The sequence below is a fragment of the Dendrobium catenatum genome, unplaced genomic scaffold (assembly GCF_001605985.2).
Source record: "Dendrobium catenatum unplaced genomic scaffold, ASM160598v2 fragScaff_scaffold_1608, whole genome shotgun sequence".
Classification (NCBI taxonomy): domain Eukaryota; kingdom Viridiplantae; phylum Streptophyta; class Magnoliopsida; order Asparagales; family Orchidaceae; genus Dendrobium; species Dendrobium catenatum.
Window position 1 is genome coordinate 4,139,612 of NW_021320070.1, and position 23,292 is coordinate 4,162,903.

The following is a 23,292-nucleotide window of genomic DNA, read 5'->3' on the forward strand; positions in this document are numbered from 1 at the left end:
GATCAATCAAAATATTAAAAATCTAAGCCATGCAATACAATAAATTGTTCTTGGTTTCTAGCTAGGATCAGGTTTTTCAACTTAGCAGGTCAAGCACAAATGACAACCATAGTTTTGATTTGGGACACACATTTTTCCAATGAAAACAATGTTCAGATGATAACATTTTATATGTCCAATCTTAAAATCTAGAGTTGGATTCAGACTATAGACAAGAAGTTGCCAACTTCTACCTACAGTGAGACTACAATGACCAATTATGTGAGACATGAACAAGACCAAGACACCTAAGCTTATCTACAATTCAGTCGGCATTTTGGCAATTCCTTTTTCACATTCAAAATGCTCGAGTTATTGTATAACGTAATACATGAGAACCAAATATATAAAGAACGCCATAAGTAATAAATTTCATTTTAAGTTAGACAAATAGAAAAAGGGAAACCACGTCATGGAAATTGAAAAGTCAGAAACTTTAGTTATCTCATTGGAAAAAACAGTCATACCTTATCACTTTCATCTCTCATCACATTTGTAGGTAATGTCGTTAATCTTTTCCTTTTATGTTCAGGGATCTCCAACAAGCTAATCTGCAGTAAAAGAAAACCAGTTGCATGGTTTATAATCTAAAGTCAGAACCATAAAGAAGAAGTTTTGGATTGTTTAAAGCCAAGTCAATACAAAAAATAGCAATCAAATCATTTTTTTACCGGAATTGATGAATGGTTAGGGCAAATCTCACTCTACACCAAGCCAGAGTCTGGCCTAGTCAACCTGCTTGCTAACAACTCAGTGGCACAATGCCACGACTAATCCAAGGACTAGACCTTGATAATATAGTTATAAAAATTCAATCAAATTAAATAAATAATTCAGATTATTTTAATATATAACAAATTCATGCGTAATGAATTTTTTCATAACTAGTTCAGGTATGAGTAGCTAGTAAAACCTAGCTTAGGTAATGCAAATACAACCCAGGTTACCAAGTCTAGAGTATTATCCGGGAAAGGCATCTTTAATCTTGGCTAGACTCACTAAGATAACAGCCCACTGACCACGTCTATCTCCAAGATACCATAAAAGTTATCAACACATTTTTAAATCATAGAAATAATGTTTAAACAAATACTATCCATTATATTCTTATCATAAATCTTGTTGATATGGAATACAAGCCAAGATCTTAGCATCCCCATCACTGATCAAAAGATTTAATCTTTTAACCAGTGGATTTGTTTATCCCTATCCAGACTAATTCAATTTGTCTAGCCCATGTAGTGGGATAAAAGTTTTCTATTGTTATTGTTGTTGTTGTGTAAAACTAAAATAAGGGTCAGGGCTATGTAAATTTGTTTGATTAATTAATAGCATGATTAAGTTTGTTAGGTCCATTACTATTAAAATTAGGCCTAATTTATTTTTCTGAAGCACATTGAATAATACACTAATTAATTTAATTAATTTGGTGCTTTGTCATAATTTTAGGACCTAGAATGAGGAAAAGAGGGAGTCAAATGCTTAACAAACTAGATCACACCCACATCTAACTAGTCATCATGTTTATTCCTCATATCGAGTGGTACACCTATAACAGCCCATAATAACCACCTGCAACCCTATGATAGGAAATACTTGAGTTCGCAAATAACCCTAAGGGAAATACTTGAGTTCACAAGCAAACCTAACAGAAATTGGTGAAAACAGTGGGAAATCTTGCTGATTTCAGAGAGAAATCAGCAAGATGAAGCAGAAATTTCAGAAAAACTGGAAAGAAACACAAGAAAACTTCTTCTATTCAATCCACGAACAAGAAAAAGCAATATAAGATACAAGTTTATTCGATTCGAGAGGAAGAAACAACTCTTCAAATCTCTAGCAAAGCCTAGAGCCCAAAAAAAAAAAAACCTAGATCTCAAATCTCTTCCAAATTCAAGATGAAAAGCAAACCCTAACCAAAAAGACTAGTTAAAACTAAAGGAATATTACAAAAAGACTAAACATCCCTTAATTCAAACTTTCCCTCCTAAACAGCAATTACATTAAGAAATTGGGCCCACTAGAGCATCTGCCCCCCCTCCCCTTGGTTCCACCCCCCAATAGGCTTGGGCCACCTGCTGTAGGAGTGAACCGGTTCAGGTTGGACCGGTTCAGTCGACCCCTCCTGAAGACCCAAAATATTAATGTATGAAAATTTAAAATTTATTTAATTATAATCTAAAATGTATATTTAAAGTTAATGTTAAAGTGTTGTTGAAATTATATAAACAGTTAAGTTATTGTTTAAAATGCAGGATAAGTATTATCTTAAGTAACATATTTAATTTAAATTAGATAATTCTTTAATTCTTGAATTAATGCTTTCAAGGGGTGTGTTGGAAGGCAGTTAGGTAGTGGGCCTCGCATCTCATCATCTTTCACGCAAGCCAACAGTCTTTTCTCTGTTTTGTTTTCACGCAAGCCAGCAAAGCAGATATTTGGGTGAAGCATTATAGGAAATGCAGCTATAACACTCTAAAGAAGAATTGAATAGAGCAGAAAATCTTGTAGCAACCATTTCGGCACAAGGCTTTTAGGTATTCGGCACAGCGCTTGGAATTAATAATTACTGTAGACAGGGGCGGAGCAAAAAAAAAATTTTAATGGGGGCACAAATTAGTAGTAGTCATTAAATTGTTTTTAAAATATCATTTTTTAATATAATTATAAATCATGAGATATTTTTTTAATTAAAATATATATATATATATCATATACACTGCCTGGATTTTTATATATATGCTAGATAAAAAAAAATCTGTGTTCTGTCATATGAAAGTTTGAACGGGATGGCGGGACCAGGGAGTGTTATTTGGGCGAACTCTAAAAGAGTTTGTTCATTTTGTGCTTACCCAAGCAGGCCGGCTCGACGAGCCCAAAAATAAACGAGCTTGAACTGTGTGAACATGAACCGAGCTTGAGCTCAAACAGGTGTCCGAGAAAAGCTCGACGAACTTCGAGCTAAGCTTTGAGAGAGAGAAAGTAAAGGGGGAGATGAAGGAGGGCGACAACCTGAGAGCAAAGGCGGGAGCCCCGATTAAGGTTTTAGAAATATAATAATTGTTATTACTTATTATATTTAAATTGAGTTTAATTGTTGGGCCAGTGGGGGCCCGTGCCCCCAGGGCCCCCACTGTAGATCCGCCACTGACTATAGAACAGTTCGGTGCAGGGTGTGAATTCCCTGTAGAGAAGTCGACATAGTGCCGCAGGAATTACTGTAGCATATAGGCGGCAGTGGAATTTCTACATATAGAATTCGGCACAGTGATTGTTGGGCGGAGTTTTTCGGCAAAGTGCTAGGAAGGGAAATTGGCATTTGGTGTGAAGAAGATCCAGTATGTTGTACAGAGAATGGAGAGTTAGATTCTAGCGGGAGAAACAACAGGAAATATAAGTGGAAATGAAACCTTGGAGCATAATTTTGTTGAAAAGGAAAATTTCTGAATTCAGTAAAAGAAGAATATACAGAGAACAGAAATTTTGGGAAGAAATTTTCTGGAAGGGAATCTTGACTGCGAAAACAAAGAACAGCGAAGGAAGAATAAGAGGGAAAGAATAGTGAAAGAAGAGGTGACATACAAGTGAAGAAGGATACAAGGTAGAGAAATTGAGGAGTCAGCTTTTGAAGAAGGCAAGTAATGCAAATTTCTAATAAAAGAGTATATATTATCATTGTAAATATATACATTGATTTTGTATGACAATTTATAAAGATAGTCATGAAAGTTGATGATTTTATATTATGCATGTTAACAGTCAAGTTCTCATATATGATCGACCACTTGCATATATGTCTCATTGATGTTTAAAATAATATTTTTCATGATTATTTTAATGCTTTTCTAGTTTATAATAAATTGAAAGGAGCTCAGTAAATTTCATGTCGCCAACACATCATGGTATGTAAATATTAAGAGATAAATTGATGCGGGCAAAATTCCGGGGGATGGGGGACCCGAGGACCTCAGCCCACAAAGGGTAACGAAAATAAGAAACTCCCGAAGAAAAGAAATGGGACTCCTACGTAATAAGACGAACAAACTCTTACATTTCAAATCTAAAACAGACTTAGAAATTAAAAAAACAAAACTTACAACACAGATTAAAATTAAACGACTTACAAACTTGAATCTAATAGTAAGAGACCCTAAACTTGCTTCACTTAGAGACGAAGGATACATATGGGGTGGTCACTTGCGGAGAGACGAAAGAGGTTAGAAGCCAAGAAGAATGGTGGAAAGAGCTCGCAAGATTTCCAAAGGAGGTGGAAGAAGAAGGTTGACAAAGCTCGCAAGCTTCTCCAAGAAAATCCGCAGATTTCTTTTCAAAAATTCATATATCACTCTTCAAAACATTACATAACCCCTCATATTTATAGGTATGAAAGGGGGAATACAAACGGACACAACATTTAATTCCCATAGGAATCCAAACAACACAAGCCATGGAAAAGCCCCCTTGCTTTTCACGGAAAAACAGCACAGCCAGGGAACCGAGGAAACAGCCACGGGAACCCAAGAGGCCGCATGGAACCGAGGCGCCAAAAGCCACGGGAAGGCCCCCAGTTCGGAAAACCAGCAGCCACCGTGAGAACTAAGGAGCCATGCACGAAAAACAGCAGCCAACCATGGAAGCCAAGGAGCCACGGTATGGGAGAACAAACTTCCTTGGGATTCCAAAATGGCTTTTGGAATCCCAAGGGACAACTTAAATTAAGATATAAAAAACTATAATAAAATTATATTAATTAAAAGATAACTATGAACTAAAACTTAGCTAATAATGAGCTAACCTTAGTTCAATAAATGAACTAAAGACCAGCTCATAAATGAGCTAAATTCCAACTCAAATTGCATTGAGCTTGTAAGCTTAAGGGTGATGATTATTTTAATGCTTTTCTAGTTTATAATAAATTGAAAGGAGCTCAGTAAATTTCATGTCGCCAACACATCATGGTATGTAAATATTAAATTTTAAATTCTTATGGAATTTTGTTCATGGCAAGTCAAGTATAAAGTATGAATATGTGAAGTGTACTGAATATTAATTTAAAATAAAGTTTGGCTATAAAATGATGTATATCTTACAATCACAGGTGGGGCAAAAGGGTCTTCATGTACACTGCATTGTAAGTGGGGCAAAAGGGACCCCAAAAACATGATACATGCATAGCAGGTGGGGCAAAAGGAACCTCTATGTAATTCAATGGCGATAATAACAGGTTTATTTGGGCTGCATTGAATATTTTTGTGAAATGGTAGCCAAATCTTTTAATGACTAAAATTGATATTCATTATACATTTTAGAGAAAGTAAAGGATAATGAGTTGTCTAACTTTTATTTATGTTTTCAATGTTTTGAATTTTATAATTATGCAAGTTTAATGTTATTTAAATTTATATAATTTATTGAGCCTCATAGCTTATCAATATTCTTCCTACTGGTTATTGTTACATGAATAAGGAAAAGAAAAGATAGTTGCAGATTAATTTACAAGTTATGACATCTTTTATGCTAATATTTAATTCTATTTGTAAGTCTACATTTAAGATATGTAGACACTTCAGTAATGTATTATTTTAGGATTGTTTTGGTGGCTCTGTAATTATGTGTTTGATGTTATTTAGAATGATTATATGCTTTTGTAGTACATGAAATGTTATTGGATTTTTAGATCAATTTTCAAAGAAATGAAAAGTATTATATGATTGATGATGAAAAAATGTTATGTTATTTAAGTGACACTCTACAATACTATTAAGGATACTATGGGGTGTTACACCTCCTATGCAATGTTTAAAATTGCGTGATCGGGTATTGAGGCATTTTTCGTTCATGAGACGAGGTGTAAGCCTCAAGGAGTTTTGAGGCGTAAGCCTCAAAATCAAAAAATTGCGTAAATATAAAATGATAAATTTTGTATATACTAATGAATAAATAATATATATAATATAAAAATGCACATGATATGAAGTTAAATCAAAATATCTTGATAATAAAACAACATGAAGTATAGTTCAACTCAAACTCCATCTTCCCCAAATCACAGTATATTCTTTCCATTAACATATAATTTCAAAAATAAATAGCAATGACATATCACATAAGAACTCATAAGTCATCAGCACTGTCATCACCATGTTTAAAAATGCGTAATTAGGTATTGAGGCATTTTTTGTTTGTAAGGCGAGGTGTAAGCCTCAAGGCATTTTGAGGCGTGAGCCTCATAATAAAAAAAACTGTGTTAAGTGCAAATAAATGTTAAAAGTAAATTTTTATATAATACTCAAATAATATGTTAAAAATGGCGGCAGGTTAGAGGTTAAGGAAGTTGAGAGGAAGTTATTGCGACGAGAGGGTACACGGAGTATGATTTAATTGTTCACGGCTTTACTTCAGGATTTATGTAAGTTTTAATATATAGGCCAGTGAGGCGAGGCGCGCCTTAAGGAGGGCCTCAACCAGGTTGAGGCGCAAGCCTCATAAAAGAAACTTGAGGCGTAAGCCTCAAGGCGCTTTTCACTAGAATTACGTAAAGGCGGGCCTCAAGGCGAGCCTCATATTGCGCAATTTTAAGCCATGCTCCTATGTCATCCTAACACCCTAGCAGCATATGAATCTCACATTTATTAGAGACTAAAGTGACAATCATTAATGTGTGTCTCGCATCTATCCTGCACCACGCCCCAACAATGACATCTCTCATGTTGTACCCACAACAATTCTCGGGATAACATTTGCAGCAACTTTACATATGGAAGAAGATGTAGAGCATTGGAATGAAGGTGCTAAGCTTCTCAGCACGATTTGACAGCAGGTTAACAAAAACTTTCCCGACGAAATAGCAAGCGATGGATGGTCGACCTGCGAAGAGTGGTCGACCATTCTCCATTCCAGGATGTAGCAAGGACTGAGAGGCTGTTGAGTGGGTATTGGGTGCTCTTTTTGGCGTGCAAGGTATATAAAAATTATAAAATAATAATCATGAATATGAAATATTATTAAAAAAGAAAGACAGGCTATCATAATAATAAAAGACAACTATAACATATATAAGTTCGACTAAGTAACATTCAAATATCTCATAATTTAAATACTACAATCTTTTTTTAAAAGATCAAATAAAAATTTAATCTACTCTTCTTGGGAATCATCATCATCAGCAAATGTTAAAAAAGCTTCATTATCTTCTTCAACATTATCTCCTACTTCATAATCCTCTTCATCACCCTCGGTATCGCTACTTTATAATCCTATAAAAACTGAATCTGACATTTTATGATCACCTAAAAGCAAACAAATTTAGATAAAAGAAATATAATATTGTCCAAGAAACATAATATGGGGGCTGTCGGGGGTCCAAGGGGGCGCTGCCCCTTGGCGGGGTTCGACCTGTTGTACCGAGTTGTACCTAGTTGTAAGAAAAATTTTGAAGTTCATTTTTATGGAAATTAGGGAGCGGTACCGAGCGTGTACCTAGTTGTACCGAGCTGTACCGAGTGGTACAAAGCATGTAACTAGCGGTACCAAGCATTTACATAGCGGTACCGAGCGGTATCATGCATGTACTTAGCAATACCGAGCGTGTATCTAGTTGTACCGAGCTGTACCGAGTGGTACAAAGCATGTAACTAGCGGTACCGAGCATTTACATAGTGGTACCAAGCGGTATCATGCATGTACTTAGCAATATCGAGCGTGTACCTAGTTGTACCGAGCTGTACCGAGTGGTACAAAGCATGTACCGAGATGTATCATGCATGTACTTAATGATACTGAGCGTGTACCTAGCGGTACCGAGCCTGTACCTAGTTGTATCGAGCTGTACCGAGCGGTACAGAGCATGTAACTAGCGGTACCGAGCTGTATAAAAAAAATTTATAAGTATACCAAAATTCAAAAACAATTTGGCGCGCTATTTTGCGCCGTGCGCAATGTGTCATGGCTCACATGTGACGCAAATAGCGCGCGCTATTTTAAACACATGCGCCTCGCCATGAACATGGTGCCGTAGGTGCGCCGCGCCGTGCAACATGGCGCGCGCTATTTTGCGCCATTGACAGCTATGGTTGAGGGTATTTGGAAGTTGGATATTTAAAATAGAAATTTCATCATCATGCACTTCTTTTTTTAAAAAAAAAAACTTGAAGAGAACATCCTTCTTCATATTCATCATCTTGCACTTAAAGCGTATGGTGGGGGAATAGATGATAGACCCGATCAAGACCCATGGTTTTGTCGTCCCGGGCCATCATGGTCCCTGGTATACTTAGTCAAAGAAGGTTGTCAACCCAACCTGATAGAAGGATCCTTGTCGACAGCCATGTGTTGATTCGTCCAAGGGTACCTTATAGACCTAGGGGGAATATTTGCTTAAGGGGGCAAACTTGAATCTACCTTAGCTACCAGGGGACTTTGTACCCTATCGATTATACCCTATTGATTCATATCTCAAGGATTTGATGCTACTAATGAACGTATTGGCTCTGGCCATAACTCTTATCTCGTGGTGCCATTTGGCGGCAAAATCATTTAGTTCAGAGGGCCCCGGGTCATAACCGTTTATCATATGGTGCCATTTGTCGACAAAACTACTGATCAGAGGACGCATACCACGTCCTTACTGGCAAGAGATTATTTGAAAATGGATCCTATGGATATTTTCGACTAAGAATTAGCTCTATGTGAACTAAAGTAAATTTCAATTTTTACACTCCGGTAAACTGTTACGGATGGTGGATGGATTTTGCTTTAAGCTATTTGATGAATTATTTTAATTTTAAATTTTTTGGATTTTGGAATTTTGTGATTTTTTATTTTTGGGTTTTGGGAGGTATTTGAAGTTTTGAAATTGACCCATCTAGTTGAGATATTCTAATAATACGGATCATCGGAGTGACTTTGAGGCCACTTGAAAATACTTGAATTTTGTGAAAGTTTGAGGGCATTTTGAAATATTTGAAATTGATTTCTCTTGTTGAGATCTTCTATCAATGTGACCATCATCGAGGTGTTTTGAGATCATTTGGAAATTTCATTGATTGGACCTTGTCAACTCTGTCTATTGGTCGACAGAGGATCGAGTCCCCATGGTCATATATTTTTGTTGATAAATTTATTTTGTCGTCGAACTTGAAGGCCTTATATGAACGTATAAAACAAATATTCTGGTCGACGTCTTGATCATATATTTGTTTGATAGTTCGAACCGTGTCGACTCCTATCTATCCTTTTTTTATCGGGCTTGAATTGTGGTTCATTTATTGACCCACGCAGCATCCCTAGACGTCACGTGTGTACCCATAACACGCTTGTCGGGGCCCATACGAGTGTTTGGGGGTATTTTATAATCATTTGTCGAACCTTATTGACTCTTATTTATCTTCTTAGGAGGATCATGCTCAAATTTATTGACCCGTAGAGCATCCCTAGATATTATGTGTGTGAATACATCATGCTCATCAGGGCATATATGGGTTTTATGATTGCACATGCCCTTCTGTATACCTATGTGTATACATATTAAGTGCATGTGTGGGGCATATTTGAAATATTTATAAATGTCTTATGTCTGCTTGCATGGATGTTGCGAATCCGGTGGCATGCAGTTATAGCTTGTAGATTGAGTTGTTTGCTGCTTTGTACATGTAGACTGTCTTGCACTACTCACTGTTCTCTACAGGTGGATTGTAGTACACTAATGAATCTTCTGCTTTTGCTTGTAGATATTGCATTCATCACGAGCTTCTGTGATGGCTCGTAAATGATACTTTACATGAAAGGCTTCCTACGACGGTTCGTAAGTATTTGAATTTGCTACAAATCATCTGCTTCTGCCTGCAGAGGACCGATGTATTTGACTTATGTCAAGTGGTGGCTAGCTATAAGGATAATCTAATATCCATTGCACATTATTCCTCGTCACCTATGAGTGGACTATTATATAAATGAGAACTCTCCTACATTTTTTGTGGACAAAACATTAGTTGTACGATGTAAAGAGCTTTTATAGTAGTTCATGGGAGCTTGCATATGTAACCTATTCTCCCCCTTTGCTTGTAGGAGGGGTTAGAGTTCTTGTTGTATATTTGTCTTCTTTGTTTGTGGACAGCATAATACATACGTATAAATAAATCATCATAACCATTGCATGTCAGCCCTCATTGTTCACTAAAAATTGTTACATTCTTCCACGAGTGGTTGATATTGATTGTAAGGGACTTCCACATCTCTCGCATGGCTCTTATAAATTCCATACACATCAAAATCAAGTGACGTTGGTTGCATGAGAATTATATTTGCTTTGACCTTTCGAATACACCTTTCATCAACATTTTATCTTATGTTGAATCCCTCTGCTGCTTGTAAATGTTGGCTAGCGAGGTATCATAATGCTCATTACATATCAACTTCCTTCACCTCGTTTCATCAATAGTTTATCGTATGTTGAATACTTGGTTGGTAAGGACGTCTTTGCAGTCACTATATGCCTACTATCGTCATTTGGAAGAGCTTAGTGCACTTGTATGTAGCTGAGAGGCGTCATCTGTTTGTAGACTACTACATTTGCTACACATCTTTCACATTCCATATGTAAGTATATCACTATGTATTTTCTTGTTATAACTCACATGTAGCTCGTTGTATGTATTACAGGTCCTTTGTCTTCGAATATGTATTTGTAATATGCATAATGAATCTGACGATCTTCCTTACTAGTATTCGTATCTCAAACAACATGAAGACTTTTAATATTTGCGGGAAAGTTCATGTATCGCTCGTCGTCACTTGTAAGAGTCGAGAGTATTTGTTTACACCTAAGCAAAATCGGTTGTGTACGAGCCTCTGTGTTCTATTCATGAACACACTATGACATTATTGTGATCAAATTGTTTCCCCACAATGTCTGAATGCGAGATTATATACTCATCACAAGTCTTCCTTTTCATACAAGTGCATTGTTGTACTTATGCAAGCATTGTATTCTTGCTCATAAGTACATGAAGGCAGTTGTAGTTCCTGTGCACATATTGTTCATTGTATAAAATAAGTTCTTTATTTATTTATTTGCATTCATTTGAGTAAACGAGCTTATCACTTAATATTTGTATTTTTAACTTGATTGGATGTTCGTTGATTTAAAGTATGGTCCCGCACAGTTCGTTGTTCAAATCAAGTTCATAGGTCCCTTGTAATGATTCAAGTTACACTTGATGTGGTTCAGTTCCAATCCAATGTCCACGAGTCCCCCACGTTCAATCCAGTTCGAGTTTATGTCCATTGTAGTCATTTGAGTTTGAGTTCTGGCCTTATTATTTGATTTGGGTTTGGTTCAAGCTTAGTCCATTTAAGTTCAAGTTTTGGTTTGAATTTGAGTCCAATCTTAGTTCATTTAAGTCCCTGTGGTCCATGCGAGTCCCTTGTTATTTAAAAATTCAAGTCTCATGTGTTTTCAGTCAGAATTTCGGCAGCCCCCCAGTGTCTCCCCCGTTTAGGGGAAAATTTCAAGAGTATGGGCCTCCCTCCTCGCTAGAGAAAAACGTGTACAGAAGGTGTCGGATGACATCGTGGCCAAAAATCTTCAATCCCACCACGCCAGAGAAAGGCGTGTATGGGTCCTCGAGCACCTGTTTCAAAAAGAAAAAAACACAGTTTTATATTTTATCCCGCCACACTAGAGAAAAGCGTGTACGGGGTTTACTGCCTCGCCGTAGGCGTTGCACCGGGTTCCCTCCCCCCCACACTAGAGAAAAGCGTGTATGAGTGATTTTTCGGTGTGCTACTAATATAGAAAATGGGCTCTCAAAGTTTTAAGTTTGGGGAGTTATACTTGCACAACAGTCGGTGACGATGAAATGCTCAAAAATGCACAAATATTGTTTTTTTTGTCTCTATTTCTTTTTTTTCTCACTTTTCTTTTCCTTTTTTTTCCTCTCTCTCACACACACAGACACACACATATATATACAAAATAGTAATAATGATGATAAATTATTAACTAACTAATAATGAGGTTAATACTAATAACATCATTAATCTAAATAACAATAAACATAATTATATCAATACCAACCTAATACCTTGCTATTGGGCTTGCTGTGAACCTACCAGAGAGGAGATGGGTTTATGGACTGACTTGGTGTTCTTTGAGTTAAGTGGATGGCTAGATAATGTGAGGGTATTAGGATCGGCTACAACTATGAGAGGAAATCAGGATAGGGATGGGATTCGCGGCTTGCTGGAGGGAGTTGAGGATAGGGGTTCGAGAAAACGTCGAACTAGAGGATTTGGTGGGATCAGGCATGTGGATTGTGAGCTTGGCGTCGATTACAACGGCAAGAGTCGAATGCAGGTGTCGGGTATGGAGATCGCTGCTACAGGTAAGGGTCGGCTTGAAAAGGTAAAGTGATGGGAGGTTGAGGTTTGGGTTTGTCGGCTTCGGCAGCCTATAGGAGGAAGGGTCCAACAGGGTAGGGGGCTTCGAAGGTCGGTCGGCTTGTAGAGAGGTTGAGAATGAGTTATGTTGCAGGAGGTGTGGCTATGGTGGAATCATAAGTTTCGGCTAGGTGAGATGTTGGTTTTGGTACAGATCTGATGGAAGGGAGGAAGTCGGATGTAGCGAAGGAGGTTCCGTTTCAGAAGGTCGGGTTATGTGCGAACAGAGCAGGACGTCGGGCTTGGCTTGCGAATGGTTTTGATAACAGAGGAAGAGGAAGAAGCGTTGGGGTTCGATCGAACTAGGCTAGAGCTCGACAATGGTGGCTTCGACAGCTAGTGTCGGAGGCAATGGAGGAGGCAACGGCTTGGTCGGGGTTTGATCGAAGGAAGAGCTCGGCACTGTGGAAGTTTGCAGGATTTGGAAAGCAGCTGGAGTTTCATGAGAAAGAACATAAGCCGAAGTCTTCGTTTTGAAAGTTCGTTAGGGATGTTAAGCCCTTATGAACTAGTCCCGAGGCTAATCAAGAGGGGGGGTGAATTAGTATTTTAAAAACTTTTTACGATCAAAGCACAAAACTAAAACCAAAACAATTCACCAGAAAGAGTAACGGATGCGGAAATTAATTGCGGAAATAAAATAAAGAAAGAACACACCGAATTTATAGTGGTTCGGTCAAACATTGACCTACGTCCACTCCTCAGAGGCACCCTCCGAGTATTGCACTAACTAAGTCTCTCCTTTAGCTCCTACAGCTAGGCGGAGAAGCCTTTACAAAAGACTCCTTTTTACCAACTCCGGTGCGGTAGAGAACCGACTCTTTTTGCTTCCTCCTGAAGCGGGCAGAGAACCCGGACCGTTTGCTGAAGTAGACCTCCCAAGAACCTCCCAAGGACGAAGAACGGAGAAGATGACTTGGAACCTTGCTTGGAGCAACCTTTGTGAACCCTCTCACAAACTCCCCCTCACAAGTTCCTCTCTCTCTCTCTCTCTCTCTCTCCCTAGGCTCTCTCAGGTCAAGACAGCAGCACTCAAGGTCTTATGCATGAGATAATTTGGGTCTTTTAAATAGAATTTCAAGAACCGACATTATCGTTCTGTACGATCAGTACAAATTAAGCTCAATCAGCCTGGACAACATGGGATGATCAGAAGAAATATTGTTCACATCATCTTGGACTATTAGTTCAAATCAGGGAATATCGTCCAGACAATCGCCCTGGATGGGAGTCTGGACAAAATCAAAATGACTTGATCGTCCTGGCCTATTAGTTCAAATCTGCGCAAATTGTCCAGCACATCGCCCTGGATAGAGGGTATACGATTTTGTTCGTCAAGAAGAAATAAAGGTTTTTTGAACTGATCGTCCCGACCGATCCTGCGATCATCCAGGACGATATGATCGTATCAATCAACCTTAATTACTTTCCTTAATCTCTAGATCAATTTAGGCATAATTGAACTTCATCGTCCAAGACGATGTCCTGGATGATAATTAAAAAATAAAGCTTCCTAAATTGATCTAGCGGCTGATTCTTTCTGATTTGAGTCTATCGTCCAGGACGATACAAATATCGTCTAGGACGATATGCTTAATGACGGCTACCTTAACCAGGATGCCCTAATTAGGGTTTCTGTTTTTGACTGATCGGTCATGACGATTTTGGGATCGTCCTGGACGATGTACTCAAAACAGATAACTCTAAGTTAGACAGAAAAAATTCACTCATATGTGTGTGCAAGGTTACTTAGCATCAGGCACCATAAGGATTACATTTGACTCAAGAAAAGGAAAAAGTACATTACAGACTGACTCAGACCTAATCTACCCAATCTTAAGCTGGTTCAACTTGCAGTCTTGATCCTGTGGTCCTGAAATGTTAGTAGGCAAGGCAGTCGAAGTAAGCAAACGTATTTGCAATCATCAAAAATCTATTTCTGAAAACAGATACGCAACACGTTTGCTCGGGTATTTAACGACGATGGAGAGATCCGATCGAGGTGGGCAACACAAGAGGGCGAAGCGACATGAGCGGTGTCGTTTGTACAGGGAATGGGTATTGTGGCAGGAGGTTGGAATTTTTGCAGGATTTGCGGGATGGGGCTTCTAACTTCAGGCGGCTGGATACAGGTAATGATTTTAAAAATCTTTTTTTTTCTTTGTTATCTTATTTAAGAGGTCAACAAATACCCATCAGTAGCCACTCGGTCCGCGTTGCATCCTGGAAAGGAGGACGTCCGATCCCTCTCTATAGGTCTACCATCCATGATCCATCACCTGCAATTTCATTAGGAAAGTTTTCGATAACCCGCTGCCAAATCTTGCTAAGAAGCCTGCACCTTTCTTCCAACGCTCTACATCTTCTTCCCGATGCAAAGTTGTTGAAAATGCCATCTTGAGAATTTCTAACATAAAAGAAAGGAGAAACTCTTTTGGATTAAGACTTTTGATGAGGAACCGGCGGCAAAAGGCCAACTGGGTAAGAACCCTAGTGTAAATAGTGAGAGACATGTGAAAGTAATGAAAGGGGTCGCAGATGCATGCAAATTTAAAAAGTTCTTGGGCGCAAACAAACTAGGCTCCTAAGTTCCTTGTTTTCTTTGAATTCCTTGTTTTCATGATTCCAATTCAAAGGGGAACCAGTTGTAATTAAAAATGATGGACCACATGATCAAGAATTTTCAGTTCCACTCAGGTGAGAAAGGGAAAGAAGATGCATGTTGAGAGTTATGTTGATTGAGATTAATCCTTAATTGCATATTACTTTATTACTCTTGTAGCGTTATCTAGGCATTTGCTTCTAGTAAAAAGATCCAGTGTATATGGCAAGATGCCAAGGAAAAGAAGGCTAAGGATTTGGTTTTCCTTCATAGTGATTTATCTCCTATTTCATCTGACAAATAGTTCCAAAAAAAATTAGAACTGACAACCTATATATTTCAAGAAGTGAGCATGATGAACTCCATAAATTTGACATTAAAGTTGAGTGTCTGAAATTAATGCCGCAATCCTAACATAAATCTTTAAAACAATTATTTTCATGTCTCAATTTATGTGATATGGTTTTTATTTTATTTTATGATATAGCTATTTTTTTCTTATAATTACTCGAGATGATGAATTAAGTTGCAATTGTGTAAGAGGGAATAATTTTAAAAAATGAAAATAATCTATGCTACAAATGATTCCCCATTCCTTGTTGATAATGTAATATGGTTTAAAAACCGTTTGAGGAAAATAATAAGCGCCTCGAGGTTTAAGCCTTGCTAGTGCCAGTGAGGCTTACGCCTTTTTTAAATGAGGTGCATGCCTCCAGACTTAACTCCTCGAGGCGTTTTGAGGGAACGCCTCATTATAGTTAAGTTTTATAATTTTTATTATATATTACTATTAATAATATATATTTTTTTATTCTATCATACAAAGAGAAAGAACCAATTAGTTATAAGACGAATGAACAAGGTTGAATGGTTGTATTATGCTAAATAAAAATTTGAAAGTAAAGATTTCAAATTATGGAGGCTAACAACTGGTGATCATAAAATAAATCATTTAGTTGTTAATGATATATTTTATAATGTTGAATGGAAAATAGAAAATAAAAAATAAAAGATTTAAATTAAAAATATCAATGCTAATATTAAAATGATTACTGAATTGATAAAAACTTCTACTTCACAAGCAATTTAAATAAAATATCAAAGTGGAGTTCAAACCTTAAAAAAAAGTCAAATATTGATTTAAATATAATGGATTACTTTATTGTGTTATTAATATGTTGCTTTATTTTATATTAATATTTTTTATTTTAAGGTTACACCTCAATCTGCCTCGAGGCTTACACCTTGCATCGCTAAAGCAAAACGCCCGATTCTCGACTTCGCCTTTATAAACCCTGCAATGTAATAATAAGATTGAAGAATCCTTCCAACAGTAAGTTTCCTTGTGTTATTGTCTATTGAGTTTGACTTCCAAAATGTACTTTTCTAGTTATAGATAGTTCACTCATTACAGTTGTTGGTTTGAATTAAGCCTTCCGGTTTGCAAAATTCCTCATGTAGCAGTTATTTGATTGATGCTTAGTTCTATATTTTGCATGGAATAAAAATTTCAATGAGTTTAAAGACACACCAATGGCAATTTTGTGTTTTGAGATGCCATGATCCTAGGCAATTCAAATTGGATCCTTAGAGAAATGACATTTTCGCAACAACAAATCCTTAAAAAATATTAATTACATTGAAATTAGGGATACCCACTATCAAAAAGTATAAAAGATATGCAACTATAGTAATAATTCAAATACCACGCATTAAAAACTAACCCCTCCTTGTCCACCCCTAGCAACAAGAATTTCATCACCAGGTCGTGCCAAATCAGCCATAAATTTCCCTTTCTTACGTTTCACAACTGTACCTGCCATGTCTTAAAGAGTCAGCAACAATATCATATTTCTAAAAGTAAGTGAGAATTATACATGCAAAGCTGGAAATTAATTCAATCAATTTATGCTAATAAGTTGCTCATTGCATTTGAATTCTATATATTTACAACTTCAATTTCAAATATGGGAAAATCTGGCGTTTTTAAGGCAAGCAACCACTGAAAAAAAAAAAAGAGCACCTATATGCTGCCTGAAAACTAAGGATTCTTAGATAGAAAAGGATTGAAGTTCGTCAAGAAAATCAAATCCTATAATGTTTTGGACATTGAGATGATAACATTAAATTTTCCGAATGTTTCAAGCAGAAGAGAATAGTGCAGCATGTTGACCGAAGTCGTCATTCTTTCTAGTAGTTTCTATATAGTAAAATGAAATTTAATTGTTCTTCTTCAACTCAATGTTTGAAAATCTCAAAAATCAGTGCAAAGAGCTCTCGCTGATATATATATATATATATATATATATATACCTTATCAGAAAGTTTATTTTCCTCCCTTACTTCATTATTGTATGCATTATTTTGTTGAATTTTCATAAGTAGATCTTTAAAAGAAGATATGCAACAATACAAGGGTGTGTCTGCCTAAACAAGTGTCTCCTCTAGTATTCACTGTACGATCACTGCGCAAAGTTTATATAATATGAGGCCATTATAAACGTCAAGGAAATTGTCAGATGAGGAAACAAAACGTTAATGATGAAGAATATCACCACCCAATACATTTTTAAGGTTTTAAATGTTCGGCCCTTCTAACAATTTACTGATATAAAGGCAACAGCAGGTCTCTTTATCATTTCCATACAGGCTAAAAGTAAGTAGCAGGATAGAACCATCGCAATATTGGAAACCTTTCAATGTCAAATAGAAAAAATGCATCATTATAAAAACACTTTCATGTTTAAGTAAAAAGGGGAGCTTACAAACCTACAGGAACGGGAATTCTCAATGATGGTGCCACAAATCCGTCATGTAACACTGAAGTCAGCATGCCCATGGCATCAACATTTCCTCCTCGTTTTGCATTATATCTCTTCTTCTTGTGAAATTCCAAAAGAGTTTCTGTGCTTTCATCAGCATATAGGAATACATCCCCCCCATGTCCACCCATTGGTAAGATTAGTGATCCATTTGAATCCCTTTTAAATGAACCTTTTTTACTTTTATCTTGATCATCTTTTCCTTTTGACTTAGAACTAGTTCTCTGCGTTGGCAAGCAAAGCACTGCACCATGTCCACCATCTCCAGAACGAACAGAAATGTTAACATGATCAAAGTACTTATGTGGTTCCTTTATCAACATTTCAAGACTAGTGGAATCAGAGTCTTTGATCATTGCCAATTTGGAGCTATATGTCATACATCTAATGTTTTTGGTATCATATTCCCTATGCTTAACCCTGCAAAAGGTTAGGAATCAAAAAGAAGGCAATGAATGTTACAACGTACATCAAAAGATTAATATCAACAATGATAAATAACTGAAAGAAATTGAATGAAAATATGACAGGTAGATGGCTACACGATTTATTACGTACTTAGAGCCCTACTTACTGCAATCACCATTTCCAGTTGATGAGAATTTAACAAATCCATTCAATTTCAAATAAATACATCAAAAACTCTAATTCATGTTACATATCAATAGTGATAGAACAATTCTATGAACGCATAGCACAGCCAACTATACCCCAGGCTACTCATAGAAGTTTTGACAATGGTAAGTATTTCTATACTCATACATGCCTCCTCATCTATTTAACAGGCCACAATGGGAGAACTCGAACCCCGTAAACCTCGGTAATGAAAACTTTCCCAAGGGGAACCATCCTCCACTCGGCAAAGTAATTTGACAGTACTCGCTTCTCATAAAAATGCCACGGGTTCGTACAAGACCCCTTAGGTTGGGAGGACTTGTCACTTCTACAGGAAGTATGCTCTCAAAGCGACTCACCATCACCTCAAGCGTTGAGTCATCAATGAAATCCATCAACTTAACTGCAAAGCAAGATCGTCCTAAGAAGACTCAAGCTTGCCCCCTCAGACTCGGCCAACCATGGAGTCCATTATCTCCGCAAGTCAAGTGGACTTTCATCTCACATCAAGGAAACTCAAAGATCCCTTCCACGAGATTGCCAATGTTGTCAAAGGATTCATCAACAGTAATCCTTCCAGCTCGACCAATTAGAGGACTCACCTTCGTCAACTCCCCCATGAACACTCAACTTAAGGGAACTCACCCTGAGATTGAGGACTTACCATAATGTAATAACCATTCCTAACATCTATCAGAGCATGACACATCACCTGGGTGATCCGTATTATGCCTCATTTACTATTATATTGGCATATTAGTAAAACTGAAGTTAGAGAGGCTTTAAAGAAACTGAAGTGTGGAAAAACTATTTGACCTAATGATATTCCAATAGATGTGTGAAAATGCTTAGGAGATGAAGGAATTTTTTGGCTTACTAAACTTTTTAATATTATTTTAAAGACTAAAAAGATGTCAAATGTGTGGAGAATGAGTGTGTTGATTCCTATTTTTTAGAATAAAGGTGATGCACAAGATTGTGTGAATTATAGAGAAATTAAGTTGATGTGTCATACTTTAAAACTATGGGAGAGAGTTATGGAGCATAGGTTATGACATGATATTAATATTTCTCAAAATCAATTTAGATTCATGCCGGGTAGGTCTACTATAGAAGTCATATATTTATTGAGAGATTTGAAGGAGAAGTTGTTAGACCAGTCCATTATTGGACCAGTTTGCAAACAGAGGCGGAAATCTTCAGCCTCCTATACACATCGTTCGCACCGACCACGCCACCCAAGCCTTTTAGGAAGGATTTTTTAGGGAGTTAGGAGGAAAATTTGAATGTAGGAACTGTTTAGAGATTTCCTTTTGGATTGTATGCATTGAATAGTTTATTTTCCTAAGGTTATGGCAACTTGAATTTGGTTGAAATTTGATATCTCTTATATTTAGGTTTTCCTTTGGGCTCTAGCAGCGTCTAGAGATTTGGTAGAGATCGATCCTCCTCTCGAATAGAGGATCAATTGTATCTTGCTATTTTCTATTTCCCTTTCATCAAATAATACAAATTATCTATTGTCTTCGTGGTTTTGTGTGGATTTTTGTGAAAAATTCTCGTTGTTTTCCAAAGATTGATAGGAAATTCTTGATCCACAAGTGTTTCCTATCAGAAGTTTAGAGAGAATAAGGAGGATCTACATATGATATTTATTGATTTAGAGAAAGCGTATGATAATGTTCCAAGAGAAGTATAATCGAGAGTTGTAATAAAAAAGGGGTTAATAATGCTTATATTCAAGTCATTACAAATATGTATGCAGGAGCTGATACTTGTGTTCAAACACAAGCTGGTATGACCAAGTATATTCCTATTTTAGTTGGATTACATCAAGGATCAGCCATAAGTTCATATCTTTTTTCTTTAGTCATGGATGTTCTTACTAGAGATTTGCAAGAGAATATTCCCTGGTGTAAGCTTTTTGCTGATGATATTCTTCTTGTTGAAAAGACTAGAGAGAAAGTTGACGGTAAACTTGAATTATGGAGGTCAACCTTAGAGTCTAAAAGTTTTCGTTTGAGTGGATCTAAAACCGAATACATGCGGAGCAATTTTAGTAGTAATAGATCTAGTAGTGAGTTTGTGACTTTGTGCGATCAAGTCATTAATAAGAGCACAAGTTTTAGATATCTTAGGTCTATTGTTCATAGTGAAGGTGAAATAGATGGGGATATTATTAGTAGAATTCAAGTTGGATGGTTGAAGTGGAGGAATGCATTGGTCTTGTTATGTGATATAAAAATATCACTCAAACTTAAGGGAAAATCATATAAGATGGTGGTTAACCTGCAATGCTTATGGTGCAAAATGTTGACCATTAAAAGAGAAGCATAATATTAAGTGTTGCAAAGATGAGGATGCTCAGGTGGATGAGTGGTTTTACTCTTAAAGACAGGATACAAAACGAGCATATACGTGAAAAGATTAGAGTAACTCTAGCCTCTAATGACAAATAAGATTAGAGAGAGTTGACTTAGATGATTTGGTCACATAAAACAACGGCCTTCCGATAGCCCGATTAGGAGAGTAGATATATTAGATTTGTCCTATGTTAAGAAAGGTGGAGGATGACCTAAAAAAAACTTGGTTAGAAATTATTAGAAATGACCTATCTTTATTACATTTAAATAAGAATTTGACTCTTAACAGAACACAATGGAGAAAAATGGTTCATGTAGCTGACCCCACATAGTAGGATAAAGGCTTGATGATATTATTGTTGTTGTGTTGTGTACCTTCCTTGTAGCCCTCAAATCCCTATATATAAAGGGTGAAGAGGCATCTTTTAGATATTTTTGAACATTCTAAAGACACTCTTGAGCTAGTGAGACATTATCCCCTAAATCTTCTTCTTCTTTCCATACTCATCAAAAATTTTCAGGTTCCAGTCCCTTGAGCTTACCTGCTTATAAGATTGGCTATCACCGGAAAAGCTTGTATTCAACAGTACTGACTCATAACTCACGAATTTCTAACCTAATCGAAAACATATTTAGATTTTTCAGGTATTGCTGCACTAAAATATCTTTACATGTCAATCACAGCTAGCATTGCAGAGAACGACCACTTGATACAAACTAAAAAAACAACAAAAACTTCTGAAACCGAACATCCTACGGTTCAGCCGAGCATCAATAGAGTTATCATTTATCAAGGTAATTGACTCGTAAGCGAAATAGAGAACTCTAAATAACTACGAAGAAGTATTAATCAGTTGCGCTTAGACTCGCCATTTAAGTATAGATAAAAGCAATAAAAGGAATAAAATGCATGTTTTCAGAACCTGCACTGGTGGAACAGAAACGACGCTTGGTAGCATCCAGCGTGGCGAAGAAGCGTGGGAGAGAAGCCGGCGGCGCTGCGAGGAAATGAGAGGTGAGATGATGAAGAGAAGCAAGGAGGATGGAGAAGAGGAGATGACATGAGAAACTGAAGAGCGACTCGGGAGATTGGAAGGAAAAAAAGCCACCGGAGATAGGGCGCGAAGAAGTTTGGGAAAAAAACAGAGTGAGATAATGTTCGTGAATTTTTATGCGAGGACGACGAGCCCGGTTCGAATAAAGTTTAACCGGATTAATAAAGAACCAGTTGTTTGAAGCCGCCGGTTTAAGGAAAAAAATGTTAAATCAAATACATGAAGGGGCCAGGAACAGCAATTTTTTTTTTAGGAAAAGCAATTTTTTTTTTTTTTTTTTTTTTTTGTCCCACAGGGCAAACCCCTACATGGGCCAGCATGATTTGATGAGTGTAAAATATTTTAAATATAAAAATTTAAAGAATTTTAGAATATTTTATTTATCTAATTTAATTAAAAAAAAATAGTAGAGTAAAATTTTGATAAAATTTAAATTCACAGTTCATTTTTTTTATAAATTAAAAATTTATTAGTTTTAAACTAAATTCCAAAAACTCAATAAGTTGACTTAGCTATCAACAATAGCGGCTCATTGCTGATAATCGTTGTTCATCGCCGGCCACTATAGTCCGCTCTCCACCGATCATAACGATCATTGAGCTTTACCCTTCATCCATTTCATTTCAAATAAAAAAATAATCGCATGTATTTATTTTACACGTATCAAATAAATTCAAAATGTTCAAATATGATCTTTTTTTTTTTCTTTAGCAACTAACATATGACGATACGGTTGAGCTTTTTTATAAGTCAGGCTGGTATCATTCGTTTTTAGCAAGAGAAATAAGACTTCGTTTGGGACAGTTTTTTTATTGCTTCTTAAAACGGTTTTCTAATACAAAAATTAAAATTTTTTACAAGAAAGCCGCTTTAAGAATCAGTAAAAAAAAACTTTTCCAAACAAAGCCTAAGACTCATTCAGGCACATGTTTGTCTAATATATGATCACGACCACCATCATTATATGTATTATTATCATCGTACCACGATACTCATACCAATCCAAGCTATCACTATCTATATCCCACAAGCACTACACTATGTTATCCATGTTTCACATCCTTGCCACAAAATTTCTTACATTTCTATCTATTATCATCCATCAAGTATACACTTAACTATTGGCCCACACCATCATCACATCATTATGTTGAACCATCTATCTATTATCATCCATCAATAAATGACATCATACAAACAAGCATGGCTCAACAATTTTGGATTCGAATTGAACTGATTATAATTTGGGTCATATTCAAGTTGACCCAAAAACTCAAAACTGATCTGATTATCATTTAGATTTCGATTAAATGGTTCAAGTTTGAATTAAGCAAGACATTTTTTTGGATCAAACAAGT

The 23,292-nt window shown here is 36.6% G+C and overlaps 1 protein-coding gene across 1 annotated transcript; it reads right to left on the reverse strand.

The window, feature by feature from the left end:
• Positions 1 to 433: 433 nt before the first annotated feature.
• Positions 434 to 22,075, reverse strand: LOC110102636 (probable GTP-binding protein OBGC2). Its single transcript, XM_020831068.2, has 4 exons — positions 21,803 to 22,075; positions 17,849 to 18,321; positions 16,804 to 16,895; positions 434 to 590 (listed from the first exon to the last, which is right to left on the reverse strand). Exons 1-4 carry the CDS (start codon positions 21,940 to 21,942, stop codon positions 501 to 503), a joined length of 795 nt encoding a protein of 264 aa, XP_020686727.1. The 5' UTR covers positions 21,943 to 22,075; the 3' UTR covers positions 434 to 500.
• Positions 22,076 to 23,292: the final 1,217 nt, after the last annotated feature.

Bases quoted from the DNA above. Each gene is read 5' to 3' on its own strand.
- LOC110102636 (XM_020831068.2), bottom strand. From the start codon at position 21,942: ATGTCATCTCCTCTTCTCCATCCTCCTTGCTTCTCTTCATCATCTCAC. The intron at 16,896-17,848 runs GTTTGTAAGCTC...AAGACATGGCAG, and splicing joins GAGAATTCCCGTTCCTGTAG to GTACAGTTGTGAAACGTAAG. The intron at 591-16,803 runs GTTAGTTTTTAA...CTTTTACTGCAG, and splicing joins CTAGGGGTGGACAAGGAGGG to ATTAGCTTGTTGGAGATCCC.